The following is a 13,691-nucleotide window of genomic DNA, read 5'->3' as shown; positions in this document are numbered from 1 at the left end:
TCATGAAGAACAGCATTTATTAAAATGACCTGAAAAATGCATCACCTGCCACCATTTAGACCACTTCAGGTACTTTACACAGCTCTAGTAACATCAGTAACAGGATGTTCACAGTTACTCTCAACCAACACAGCAACATTTACATATTTTATTGGAGCAGTAAAAATTCCTCATCTTTGGACTTGCTCTCAATAATGTGAGATACATGAAATCGTATGTCCCCAGACATACCTCTTCCCACCACCCCTCCCTGCTCTAAAATAAGTGTTTACAAAGCGGCTGTTTTCTGGTGGTCCCGCTCTGGTGGTTCCGCTCTGACCGCTGAGCGTGCGCTGGCCGCAACATCTGCTTTTGCAGAGCCCGCTCTTCCACAAGAATCCAATGATTTGGCATCTTGCAAGGAAAACCTGCCTCAAATCTAGTCCATGCGGTCTTCCCATAGTGTCCAAGGGTGTCAGGATGGAGGGTGCCTTGGTTTTGGCATGCCAATCAGCGGTAATACTGTCAGAACTCATTTGAAACAGCATTTCTTTTCATTTTGGAGAACGTGATGAGAAATGAAGGCAAGCTCTATGATGACTTCTGTAACTTTTGGTTGGAAAGGCTTCACTTCCAAAAGCAAAATCCCCTGTTAATAGTTCTCAATAATATCCTTTTCCCTTTTTTAATATACCCACTACAAATTGATTAGAATCTAAAGTAAAACTGAAGTCTTTACGTTCTTCAGCACGCTTAGCACAGACGGGCTAAACACTGACAAAGCACAGCACAGTGTCACCAGGACCCGAGACCCACCTGAGACGAGTCTGCTGTGACACAGGGTCACCCTCAGTGTGGATTCACTGGGGGCTCTGCGTATCAGTTCAGGAACTTCTGCTCCAACACAGTTTTTAACTCTGTCCGTCAAAGTTCCATTAATTTCTATACATTCTAGTCTCTGCTGTTCCCAAAGCAGTGTGTGCGGTGAATGAGAGCTCAGGTTGAAAAAGAAGAATTCATGGTTGAGGTTTTGCTCTTCTCCTGTTAAAAACCGGGTGTGCTGAAGGAAGTGACGGTGGGTACCCTGTATCAGCTGTATAAATTGTGCTACTTAAGTGTTGCATGTAAGCGCTACAATCCCAACTGGATTTGTGACTTAGTAAAACAGATCTAGAACCTTATTTTGGATTGGGCCTTGACTCAGATTTTCTTCATCCTAAAATACAGATAATTAATGGCGAACTAATTGAGTTGTTTGCAAGAAGATGACAAACATCTGTTGTAGTTTTTCAAACTTGCAGCAGATGCGGAAAGATGAGTTGATATGTTGGTGCAAAATTGCTCTTGTATGATTGAAGAAAACTGCTTATATGTAACCGGAAAGTACTGAAGTGATATGAGAATATATAAACATCTAAATACGAAATACCTTGTTCATTTAGTAAAAAAAAGCCAGAGAAAACGTGGTATCAGTGAAACTTGTCTTAAATGACCAATAAAAATATGCTGCTTAAATTAAGTATCATATCAGAATTATTTCTAAGAGAAAATAAGCAAGACCGTACTAAATATGCGTAGGGCTAAATACTAGCCTACAAGAGAGCGAGCTTCCCCAACCTTGGTTCTGGTGTTTAACCTTAATTGTATCAGGTTCTTTTGATGGTACCTATGTGGTGTGCTGACGAGCGTCTTCTAATCAGTCTTTTTAGTTTTCCTGTAGCGCAGGATTGTGGCTGTGACCCAAATATTGAGAATGAGCATGGTAATGAAACGGATGAGAACTAAAAGGGAAAAAAATAATCTTGTAAGCATAAATAAAAAAAAAAAATCAACTGCTGCCATTTTCAGAAGACACGTTGTTTTGTAAGCCTTCACTGGTGTACAAATAGGCGGGTTCCCATTCTGCAACTCTTTTCAGTCAATTAGTTTAAATGATCTTGTTCAGGAACCCAGAAATTCTCAAAGTAAATATAGCAGAGAAGAGCATTTAGCACTTGCGAGTGGTATCTGAAAATATTACACTACAGCACCTTTAACTCGTTTGTGACAAAACCAGGTGAATAGTACAAGTTTGAGTAGCCTCATACAAATTTCTATTTACACCTAAAATTAAACTTGGAGCTGCAGCTCACGTGTCCTTCATAGTTGCGTGCATTGTTTATAATTAAGGGATTATTCTCTGCTGCCATCTGTTAAGCGTAGACTTCATGGAGACAGGAAATACTTGTATCTATCAGATTTTATTGAGAGGAAATCTGACAACTGATAAAAAAGCAGTTTTCCAGTATCTTGATTAACTTTCGGGTTTTTTTTAAACCAAAATAAGTGTAGTTTCTCTACTGTGAGACCACAATTCCGACTATATCTAACATCCATTTGGTAAATGGAATATTCACAGAAACGTACACAAAACTTTGTTTCAGAAATACGTGATATTTGACAGTTTCACAAGTGTGTACGAAACCAAGATGAACGTGACAAAGCGTTAGAAGTGTGTTAGAAGTTAACTGGGAACATTTTCCATTAGAGCAGCACAGTTCCCAATGTTTGCGGCCGTCTCCTCCACGTTCCAAAGAGTGTCGTGCTCTGTTGTAAAAAGCAGCTTTAACCAGAGCCAGCTGGACTTTCAAGAGCCAGCTTTTTACTTTCATGGTGGTTCCCTCCCTTCCTCCTTCCCCTCAATGTACCTCTCTCGCTTCTAATCAGCGTAAGTGTGATGCTGTGGGTGAAGTGGACTCGACAACTGACCCAGACTAATTTCTACGTGTGCATTATGCCGGTTTTTTGGTGATGCCGTTAACTGCAAGGCCCCACAAACTCCTGCTCCAGCAAAGAGAAAGCAGCAAGCGCAGTGGTGAAAATGAGCGACTGAAAAGGGGACTGCCTTTCCCAGTGAAAGAGCCACTTGAACTGCTTGTAAAACTACAGCCTTATTGTGCTGCTTAAAAAAAAAATTCTGTTCATATGATGTTTCTGATGAAATACCAGTTTTGAACTAGAACAAGGAACCACCAAATAAAGTACAATGTGATTTTGTTCCTCTTACATCCACCAAGTCTTGCTTTACTGAAAAATCTGCGCTCGGTAGCTCTTTCAGTTTTGTGAGGATGGTAAGAAGCTGTTAAATAAATTTGCTTTATAATGAAATCAGCTGCAAATTATATATTTTAAGCCAGTTTTTTTGTGTTTCTTACCAATGTACCATTCCATTTTCAGCCTGCTACAAACTTCCTGCATGTTGTGCCTAAAACTATTCATATACTAAGCTGAACTTTAAATAGCTTTATAGAAAATTTTTTTAATGCACAAACCCCACAACGAGAAAAGGAAGCACTTAATATTTGAAAAGCTATCACTCAATTCTTATAGATTTATTAAGTTGTATTTTACTAAATTTATTTATGTAATTAAATACTAAAGGATTTAATGCTTTATTCTGCTATTTTCATAAGTTAATTTTTAGTGGTTTTGCCTTTTGAAAAAAATAATGGCTTTTGATAAACATAAGCAGGGTTGGCTGAATTTTTTCTATTTTCTTCAGGTATTTGACTGATTTGTATCCTGTGCTACTTTTTTATCAGTAACTCCTTCTCTTGCTGTGCTAAACCGCCAGGTTCATGGTTTGTTCTTCTGAGACCAGGTAGCTGCTTTTACAAAACAGCTAAAAACGGCCACGGCAGCTATTCTCTTGAAAAGACAGGCAATCCCATACCTTACTTACCTGCGCAATCATTCGTAGTCATTACAGTTGTAACTATTCTTGCTGTAAATTGAATGAATTCTGATTAGTGGAGTAGATAAAACACGTTTATACCTTCAAAAAATGATGAAATATCAGTTTTTCAATAGGGGATAATCTTGCACGAAAATATACATTGTACAGATATTCCCACTTCTAGTGCATCCGTTCTGCACTATTTTAGCTTCAGAGATGAAGCTCTCAAAGCTGAGTGACAGTGTGTTAAGGTTCTTTTTTAATGAGAAAATCACCAATATCATTAGAATTTTTATCTATTTGTCTATCTCGCTAGATTGGATGTGGTCAGAGTTTACTGCTTCTCTTTCTGTCCAGCCCCCTCCTTCAGCAGTTGATGCTGAGCTACACCCACAATCGAGTTAGCATGACTGAACCATTGACAATGTTCACACACGTGCTTTTAGGCTTCTGCAAATAGGAGGAATTCAGCTTTCCTTCCCACAACAAATCTAAACATTAATTATTTCACATTTGCAGCAGACTAGAACCATTTACAAGTTTATTGACGTTGTTCAGCAAACTCCTAATTAATTATTGACCTAAAAACATTTCTTTCATAGGGAAATAGATCCAGCATCACTATGTTTTATAGTAAGAATATTTTAAACAAGTTTTGTGAATATGACAAAGGCATTTCTGACAAATAGCTGTAGAAGAACTATTCATGCAGACCACTAGATAATTAACACATGAACCACACAAATCATCATTCTTGGTACATTCTTAAATTCTCCTCTGACGAGAAATATATTTACATGTAGTCATAGAGTTAAAGGTATTTAGCATTAAGTGTGTATTTATTTGTAGATGCCTTTTCAGAATTAGCATTGCCTGACTGTCTAACTCAAAAGTTAGCACCTTTTCATGCTGGATCACTAGCAATTTTATTAAATCCTAGAACACTGAAGTCTTCTTCGTAAAGACACTCTTGCCGTTATTTCAACTGTATCAGGTTCCCTCGACCGTGTTTGCATGTTTTCTAAGCCAAAGTGTCACTTTGACTGAGCTGGTGCCAGTGATAAAGCGTGACTTCAAGAGACTGGTATCTGAGTCTCAGAAGTCGGCACTAAGGGAAACTACATGAGGCAAGATTTTTACCTACTATGACTGAGTAAAGACCTAGTGAAAGAGGCATTAGGAGATATGGCATTAAAAGAGGAAAACTCAGTGCTTTGCACCAAGTTGCCCATAGCTTACTTGCGCAGGTATATGCAGACATACTCCAGGTCAAGGCGCTCACTTGTCCAGAATCTTTTGTCTGCCAAAGACACCGCAGCTGAGTCAGCTTACTGGCCGCACTGATGAATGTGCACAAATTCTGAAAAGCAGATAAAAAAAGAGAAAGAACTTCTACCATTGAAAGGGACCGATTTCTGAGGTACTGCCCAGAAAGAAGCTCAAAGAGCGCAACAAATGCTACTGCTGTTGGCAAATGCTTGATAGAGGCAAATACAATAAGAGGCAAAGAAATAAAAAAGCCTCTCAACCTGCTACATAAAACTGTTTATGAAAGTTAGCTAAAATGAGACTGATCTAGTCTAAACAGCAAGGTTGATTCAGACCATCTGTTACCATCATGTCTGGCAAACAAAACCATAAAAGAATGAGAAAACTGACAGGAATGTGTGGAAAATGAGTCCAATTGGTGGGAAAAAAAAATGAAGGGAACAGACTATTCACCCTGTCAACCTTTTGAAGGGGATTTTGCAAAGGCAGCGGGGAGAGGGGACCTCCACACGGGTCTCTCTGCCATGCCCAGCTTTCCCTTGCAAGTAAGGATCGATATTAGGCTTAGAAGCTTTTAGCCCCACTTGTATCATCTTTTGCATTAGCAACTCCAGTTCATCTCAATGAAATTTTAACTTTCTCTGTTCTGATGAAAAAGGCAAAGACCATCTTTAACACTCATAGGCCATTATGAGATTATATTTTTCTTGCAGAATTCTAGGACTAAAGGGAAAAAAAATCTTCTGAAATATTTAAAATTCTCTATTTATAATGGTTTGACTGATGCACTACTCTTCTCCTCTCATGTTAAAGATTTATTAATGGGGATTAAGACATTAGGACTAAAGAGGCAATCGTTTTTCAACATCTTAAACCTTTGCTAGTTTTAATTAAGGCAACACATTTAACAACCTTACCTCAGCCAATATATATTTTTTTTTCCAGAGAGTCTGTTTGCCAGTGCTGTATTTTCTGGCTACTCACAGAAGTGAATTTGAAAACTGGGGTTGTTCTGAAAGCTAACTCAAATGATTAATTCTTACAAGGACAAATATAAGGAGAGATTTCACTGATAAAGATGTCCAGAAAAAAAGATATTTCATATGTGGACCTAATTTTAAATATCAGGCGGCACTCACCATGGCCAGGTCTATTATCCACTTCTGCAGTGTAAGCACGTACCATCCCCCCCAAAATCTTACATTATGTTAAGTTTCATAGTGCTGAAAATTCTAGGGTACCAAAGCTCTCAACTGCCTGGGGAAACAGATTTTTTAAAATATTTGGAAATAATCTTACTGAAACTTTACAACAGACTATACAATCTAGATAAAACATATTAAGCACTGGTTGAAACACTAACTGCTCCTATTTTTCACACTGTCATTGGTTGAACAGTGCCTGGAGATTCTCAAGCCCAAATCCTATTTGTAAAAAAAACCCACAATATACTGCTGTGTTCATCATAGCAAGTACAATCTGCACGGGTAGGAATGAAGGAAAAAAGATTCATCGTTTCCACCCTGCACCTCTAGCAAAGATGTAAATTAAAAATTGGTCTTACTCCTTATCCGTTGTGGGCCTTCTAAAGCCCAGCTACACTTCGTGTAGAAATTTTACCGTGATCCCAGAAATCAGCATGTGAATGTGGAATGCACGTTGATGGGTGGCTGAAAATGCTTTACAACAGTAGCATGAAACAAATGATGACATAGCTGCTATGCAAAGAACTACCAAACAAGCCACATAAACCAAAATTCCCAGATTTCAAAGGATACGTGACTGCATAGAACAAAGCTCGTTTCATATTTCCACTGTAACGCAGAATAAACAAAAGAAGAATGACATCTGAAATACAGAAAAGATTGCTCGTCAGAGAAGGGAAAGAGCCTAAATGCAATTTTAGACAGAACAAAGTAGTTCTACTGGGTGCCATGTCTACGGAAACTGGTATCTTACAGGTTTGTCTCTCAAATTTGATTGATGTCCAAAACACTGTAAGCTCCAAAATGAAACTTTTCTCAGAATCAGGAGTGTTTATAAGGTTTCTCTCCCATGTGGAGTCACTGGAGAAAGGATGAGCTTACACTGCAACTCCACTTTGTGTGTATTAATAAGATCTTTCTCCTCCATCTATTTTCATAAAATGTGTAGGAATTCAATTATTTAAGATGTTCATTCCCTCTTCCCCCAGCCCCCGCTAGAATTGATCAATGGATGCATGTCATCACAGTGGAGTACTGTATCTACAAGCCTTGAAGTGCTGAATGAGCCCTGCTTTATTTCCAACACATGGCTTAAAAAAAATTACCTTGTGCAATGATGATGGGATATTCCAGGTATGTCTGCAGAGGGTAATCATAATACATCTGGTACCTCAGAAACACAAGGAAGCTGAACAGAAAGACACAAAAGAGCGTGACTGCACGAAGGGACAGGACAGCTCCTTCACAGCTTCTTTTTTACAGTTTTGGTTGTGCCAAAAGGCTCCAGATAGGCGTAGCCCCTGCTGTCAAACTGATCACACAAATATCAAGACAAAGCGCAAGCCTGATGATTCTGCAGTTTGTTTTTGTTACCCTCAAATAGAGTAAGATGTAGAAAGCTGCCCGCACTTCTTGTCAAGGTCTTTATGCCACAGTGCGAAAGGCATGATTTTATTAATTTCAACCGATGAGAAAGAAGTAAAGGCTTCCAGACCTAGAAGCTACCTTCTCTTTGCGATTGCCTTCGTACCTCTAGGATAACTCAGATTTCTTTATTTATGTTTGTAGTTCAATGTGTACATTAAGCAAGTTTTACAGCAGTAAAAAACATTCCCCAAGCTGCCTTGACTGCATTGATGGAAGATTGCCCACTGTATCTGTCTGACAGACTCAGAGCCTGTTCTTAAGTGCACCAAAGAAAGGCAATTCTCCTTCCTGCTATTCCACAATATAGTAACTAAAAGGAATTGAACTTTTATCACATTTTCTTTACTTTTTTCAACTTTCATGCAAATCCACGGGGTTAGACAGAAACTTCAAGGCTGCAGATTAAACAGAAAAGGACTCTTAGGGCAGAGTTTTATGTAAGGAAAAATTGATGGTTTTCAGCATAGAAAGATGGCACAAGGAACTGCCTCACATGTAAGAAACTGGCTTTTACAGTATTCAGAATTTAAATATCTGAACTTCCTAGAAGTCTCATTTCTTGCGGGGTCAAATTATACTCCTTGCCATCAGCACCATGCTTCTGTGTCACTCCTCTGCCAGGTCACTGCATTCTGACTCTGCAGAACCATCCCAGTTTGTACCAGTAGCCCCAAAGCTCTCTGCAACCGGACCCAAAGTCTTTAAGGTTGCAGGACAAATAGTCTACTAAACAAACAGACAGTCCCAATAAATGTTTCAAAAAAGCCTCATTGTAACTCTTCCAAAATACTTTTGCCCAGAGCAGGCGCAGAACCTGCAGCACTGTGGGTACCGTGGTTAGTGGTTATCATGCAGGTGCTGAGGAGACATTTATGGATTCTCCATGCTCATCTGAAACATTACTTATAAAGCCTTTTTAATGCACACCAATGCACATGAATGGTTTTCATAGAATCATAAGACTTGTTTGGGTGGGAAGGGACATTTAAAGGTCCTCTAGTCCAGGCCCCCTGCCATGAGGGACATATTCAACGAGATCAGGTTGCTCAAAGCCCCATTCAACCTGATTTTGAATGTTTCCGGGGATGAGGCATCTACCACCTCTCTGGGCAACCTCCTCCGGTGCTTCACCAAACCCATTGTAGAAAAATTCTTCCTTGTATTTAGTCTAAATCTGCCCTCTTTTAGTTTAAAAATTAAGATTTTAAAATGCTACCACCACTTTTTGGGGTAAGGGTTCTCTCTGCTGGAACCAGAGCTTAGCTCACTTTGAGGTGTATTAAGGGTAAACAGAAACAACAGGGGTTCAGTGCCATGGGGAAACGTGGGCAGCGAACGGCCACGGCGGAGACCAAGGGGATTCTGCACATCTGCGTGCAGAAAGGTGTCCATACACCCAAGTCTGTACAACGCCAGATCTGGGTCAACAGCTGTGTCCCCAACAGAAAGCAAGGCACAGACACTTTCAGAAACGACATCCCATTTTTGGGAGGTGATCTTTCTGGGGGAAAAAAAAAAAGAAAAGAAGAAAAAAAGGCCTTTTTTAGCTTGATGCACGGAGCTAGCAGCCGTCTGGCTGGCTGTTCTGGCCACCTCCATCCCTCAGTTCGGCAAACACAAGGGTCTTCATGGTATTTTCTCTCACATACCTGTACCCACATTTACGTGTGCATGTACAGCGTTTCCCTATTCTCCATTCCATGCAACGCTCTTCAAGGAAGATTTAATAAGGCTAGCCCATGTAGGCTTATTACAGAGTGACAAATCTTTGGAGTTTGACGTGGTTTGTAATTTTCTTAAAGAATGATTATGTTTTAATTATTTGGGTGACAGAAGCCTGTCTAACTGGTACAATTACCTGCAAAACAGGGTGCACGGACCATTTAATAACCTAAATACATGGCTTAAACCCAGCAGTAGGTGTTGTCTCCAGCTACATGGGTGGCCCGGGTTGGTTTGGGGCAAGGTAAAAAAGCCAAGTTTCCCTTTAACCAGCAGCGCGGAAACGCTTTAAAATAGGCAGTTTCTGCTCCAGAGATTTTGTACACCCGATGAAGGCAGGACGCGGCACCCGGACGTGACAGGCGAACCAAAAGTCAGCAGGCTGAGCGGAGGCCAACCCTCAGTTATAAAAAGGAGCGGTTTTAAAAGCGAAAGACAGCAAGGACTGCTCGCCGCTCCCGCCTCCAACACCCACTCAAACGCATTCTCATGAATGCGAGAGAGTCAACGAGCTGTGAAGGAAGGGATTTAATTATTAATTGCGACTGCAAAGCGCCCCTCAGCGTCCCGGGCCGCTAAGGGAACCCCTCTGAGGGAACCCCTCTGAGGCGCGGCGCTGCCGCCCCACCCCAACGGCCCCTCGCGCCGCCCCCGGCGGGGAAGGAGGGGGGGGCGCCATGTTGTCCCCCTGTGTCCCGTCGCGCCTGTTTCCGTTGTCCCCCCTGCCGCCTTACCCGGCCAGCTCCAGGAGGAGGCTGCCTACGCTGACCCCCCGCGCCGAGCCGGCCGCCAGCACGGCCGCCAGCTGCGGCAGCTTGATCACGGCGCACACCGCCCAGGTGCTCCAGTGGGCCAGGGCCAGCAGCGTGGACGCCATCCCGCTGCGCTGCGCTGCGCTGCCCACCCGCGGCAGCCCGGAACGGGGAACCCGCGGTGCGGCGTGGCGAGGTGGGGCGGGCAGCCCGGCCCCGGCCCCAGCTGTCACGGAGCGCTCACGGCGCCCGCCCTGCCCGGGGCGTGGGGCGTGGAGGCCGCCCGGCCTGTGGGGAGCGGAGAGCCGGGCCCGGCAGCGGGGAACCGCCGCTCCCCATCAGCCCTGGGCCTCGCCGGGCCTGAGCGTGGTTTGGCACGCCCGGGGAGCCCGGTGCGGCGTCCTCGGGAGGGGGAGCGCTTCTTGTCAGCCGGCTGCGGGGGACCGGGCCGGGCACCCCCCAGTCCCCGGGCTGGCGTGCGGAACGCGGCGGGGGGGCACCCGCCTTTCCCGGGTCGTCCCCGTGTCGCTGGTTGGAGCCTGTCCACGGGTAACGCTGCTCGGTGTCAGGGCCGAGAAACGTTAAGCTCCAAATGGAGAGATTTAGTCCTGAAGTTACTCTCTCATCTTAAAAAAACCCCACACCAGTAATCATCAGATGCTGTGTTGGTGTAAAAGGTTACCCACGGTCTCTCTTCCCCTAGGAATAGTGTAGATCGGCTCTCTCGGTTGGAGCTGTAGGCTGGATTTCAGTTTTCTCCCCCAAAGTGGAGTCTCCAGTGCTTCAGCTCCCATTTTTCAGGTCACGCTGTCTGGATCCCTGTGGTGCCGATTCCTGCAGTAGGGATGGCACTAGTAGTTTTGACACTGGCACTTTTGGTTACACAGAAGAAAGTTCAGTAAAATTTAAAATTCCTCCATACTGGATTTGTCAGATTATCAGAGATGGAGCAGCTTCTCCGGAACATACACCTACCTACCATACGCAGTTACACGCAAAAATAGTAAAGCACAGTTTTTAAAGCTTTTGTACTTACCAGCTTGTCAGAACTAAGAGCAATTATCCAGGGAATATGCATTTGTAGTGATCACACATACAGAATCTTGGCTCTTTCATGCCTGCATATGGCTGGGACTACTCAGAGTGTCAAATGCATACCATTAATTCAGATTTTTACCTACAGCATGATTGTTTTAACATTAGGGTTATTTGCAGGCATAAAATGTCTTCTTTTTCATTTTAATGAAAGTTCCGTTTCTGTATGACTAATAGTTCTTAACACGGTTTAGTTTCAGCTCTCTCGCGTTTCTCACAAATTATTTTCTGTTGTTTTGATAGTATGATTTGGGAAACAGGTTTATTGCATTCATTCCACATACAATACATATAATACAAACAATATTACGAATGCTTAATTTGTAAATCATGTTGTCCTCTGTGTAATTCAGTCATAAAAAAAAGAAGCAGCTACACAGGAGTACATACAATCTCAAAATTCCGACTGAAAAAAATGCCACCCTGATACAGAATTTTAATTTAAAACCTGTGTTTCTGGTAATATAATTCAAATTAATCATGCTTTTCAAAGACAAACTCTAAAGAAGAAAAGAAATTTGAAGTTACCTTAAAATAATAAGTCTTCCAAGATTTTGTTGATAAACTGAGTTCTCAGCCTTGTGGGAGTATTATGTACTTGAAAAAGAGTTGAGTAACCCATCACACAAGATGAAGTTATCTCATTTAAATTAGGTCTGAGGTATAGATGTGTCTGTCATTTCAGGTAGTCTGAGAATAATGGAGAAATATTTAAGGTAGAAGTTGTGTATCTATCTATCTGCATTACTTTGTGGATGTTGATCCAACAAAATGCTGTAAAAATACCAATATCTAGTATCCTACTAGAATAATCAAGAAGCTGAACTGACTTCAAACTCTGAGGCAGGTCCACGAGCATATTTTTATTCAACTATTCTTATATTTTAAAAAGGCATGAAATGTTTACTTTTAGCCACCATTTCAGCCTTTTAAAAAATGTATCGTGCTTTGTATTGCAAGCAGTCAGTTTAGCAAAATGATTTACTGTCCTTCCCCTGTCCTGGCTGTGCAATGGTTTTGCTGTAGCTCTATTGACTGGCCACTCTGACTTAAGTAGCAGCTTAGGGAAAGAACAGACGTCACAGTGCCGGACAGCCCTGCGCAAGGTTATGACAGAAAAAAAAATTGATCTATGAAGAGCATCAGAAATTGTTCCTGTCAAACAAAACAATTGTTTAAATTATTTAGTTTTATATCAAATTTCAGACTCTTTTACTTGGTGAGGTTTTTTTTACTTGGTGAGGTTTTTTTTACTTGGTGAGCAGAAAGCAGAACCGCTTTAAATTACAGATCAGTGAATAAATTCATTACATTAGAGTTTACAGTGCAGATTGCCTGTTCCGCAGCAGATGGGCAGTGGTTTAACACTGCTGCACCTCAAATAGGAATGCGAATGTTGAGTCCTAGTAAAAAAAAAAAAATAAAGAATAACCAAAGACAAGAAGCCAAACCAGAATTTTTTTTCCAGTAATGATGTTGAGTTTTTAAGCAAAATAATGCCTTGAATTTTGTGGTTTTGCAAGGAATGCAGGGTGCTTTCCTGCTTGTTATTTCCACAGCCTACCATGCTAACAGGGAATAGTTTATTTTATAGATAGTTGGTGTTTTAAGCTCTGGGTTAAAATAAAGGAAGTTCCACAACTGGGGAACCTGTGGGGGTGGAGACAACCCCCAGGAGATGTGTGGAGGAAGGCTGGGGGTGGACCGAGTTGGCCAGGGACAGCAGGAGGCTGAAGGCTTGCTTGCCTTGAGAAGGGCGTGTGACACTGTGAGAACACACACAGCCCGGGAAAGAAACTGGAGGAATCAGACGTGTCAGCACAGTTTCAGAGCTGTGACCTCTTTGGGATCACAGGGACAGGGTGACATAGCTCATGGCAAGTACTGTGATGGAAGGATACAAGCTTTTTTAGAAAAGCAGGCAGGGAAATGATTGGAAGTTGTGTTCTACACAAACAAGCATCTCTTTGCCTGGAGCTTTCCTCTGCTTTGGAGTGAGCAACGAGCCAACTGAGATCTGAGGGGTTGGGATCGGTGGGGAGACCAGCAGGGGAACATTGTGGGGCACCTGCTATAAACTGCCTGATCATGAAAAGGAAGCAGATGAAGCCTCAAATAACTATAAAAAAGCTCACAACTGTAGGCCCAGGCTTCTTTGGGAATGTAAAATTGCTCTGACACCTGGAAGAGCCACCTGGTGGGGTAGAAGCAGTCCAGCCAATTTTTGTGGGGCATCAAGAATGCTTTTTTTTTTTGACCCAGATGCTGTATTTGTTACTCAGAAACAAGGAGGAACTAGCAGGCAATGTAGAGGTCAAGGGCAGCCTTGGCAGCAGTGACTCTAGGACCTTAGAATCATAGAATCATAGGATCTTCATGGTTGGAAGGGACCTTTGAGATCATCGAGTCCAACCATACACACACAAAAAAAACCCCTACAATCTCTGCCACTAGAGCATGCCCTTAGAGTTAAGATCCCAAGAAAAGGAAGGCAGGCAAACAGCAGAATAAAGACTCGGTGCTTCA

At 42.2% G+C, this 13,691-nt stretch overlaps 1 protein-coding gene across 2 annotated transcripts; it reads right to left on the bottom strand.

Moving 5' to 3' along the window:
• SLC66A3 (solute carrier family 66 member 3) lies at window positions 1–10,560 on the bottom strand. Of its 2 annotated transcripts, none has more exons than XM_054194207.1 (7): window positions 10,053–10,560; window positions 7,275–7,357; window positions 6,742–6,811; window positions 6,103–6,160; window positions 4,934–5,054; window positions 3,692–3,742; window positions 1–1,760 (listed from the first exon to the last, which is right to left on the bottom strand). In XM_054194207.1, exons 1-6 carry the CDS (start codon window positions 10,193–10,195, stop codon window positions 3,693–3,695), a joined length of 525 nt encoding a protein of 174 aa, XP_054050182.1. In that variant the 5' UTR covers window positions 10,196–10,560; the 3' UTR covers window positions 1–1,760; window position 3,692. The 2 variants fall into 2 exon arrangements, with proteins under 2 accessions (XP_054050182.1, XP_054050181.1); XM_054194206.1 differs by having other exon boundaries at window positions 3,701–3,742; window positions 10,053–10,553.
• Between the last annotated feature and the right edge of the window lie 3,131 nt (window positions 10,561–13,691).

Source organism: Rissa tridactyla, chromosome 3 (assembly GCF_028500815.1).
Source record: "Rissa tridactyla isolate bRisTri1 chromosome 3, bRisTri1.patW.cur.20221130, whole genome shotgun sequence".
In the NCBI taxonomy this organism is placed as follows: Eukaryota; Metazoa; Chordata; class Aves; order Charadriiformes; family Laridae; genus Rissa; species Rissa tridactyla.
This window is presented reverse-complemented; position numbering and strand designations above follow the sequence as displayed.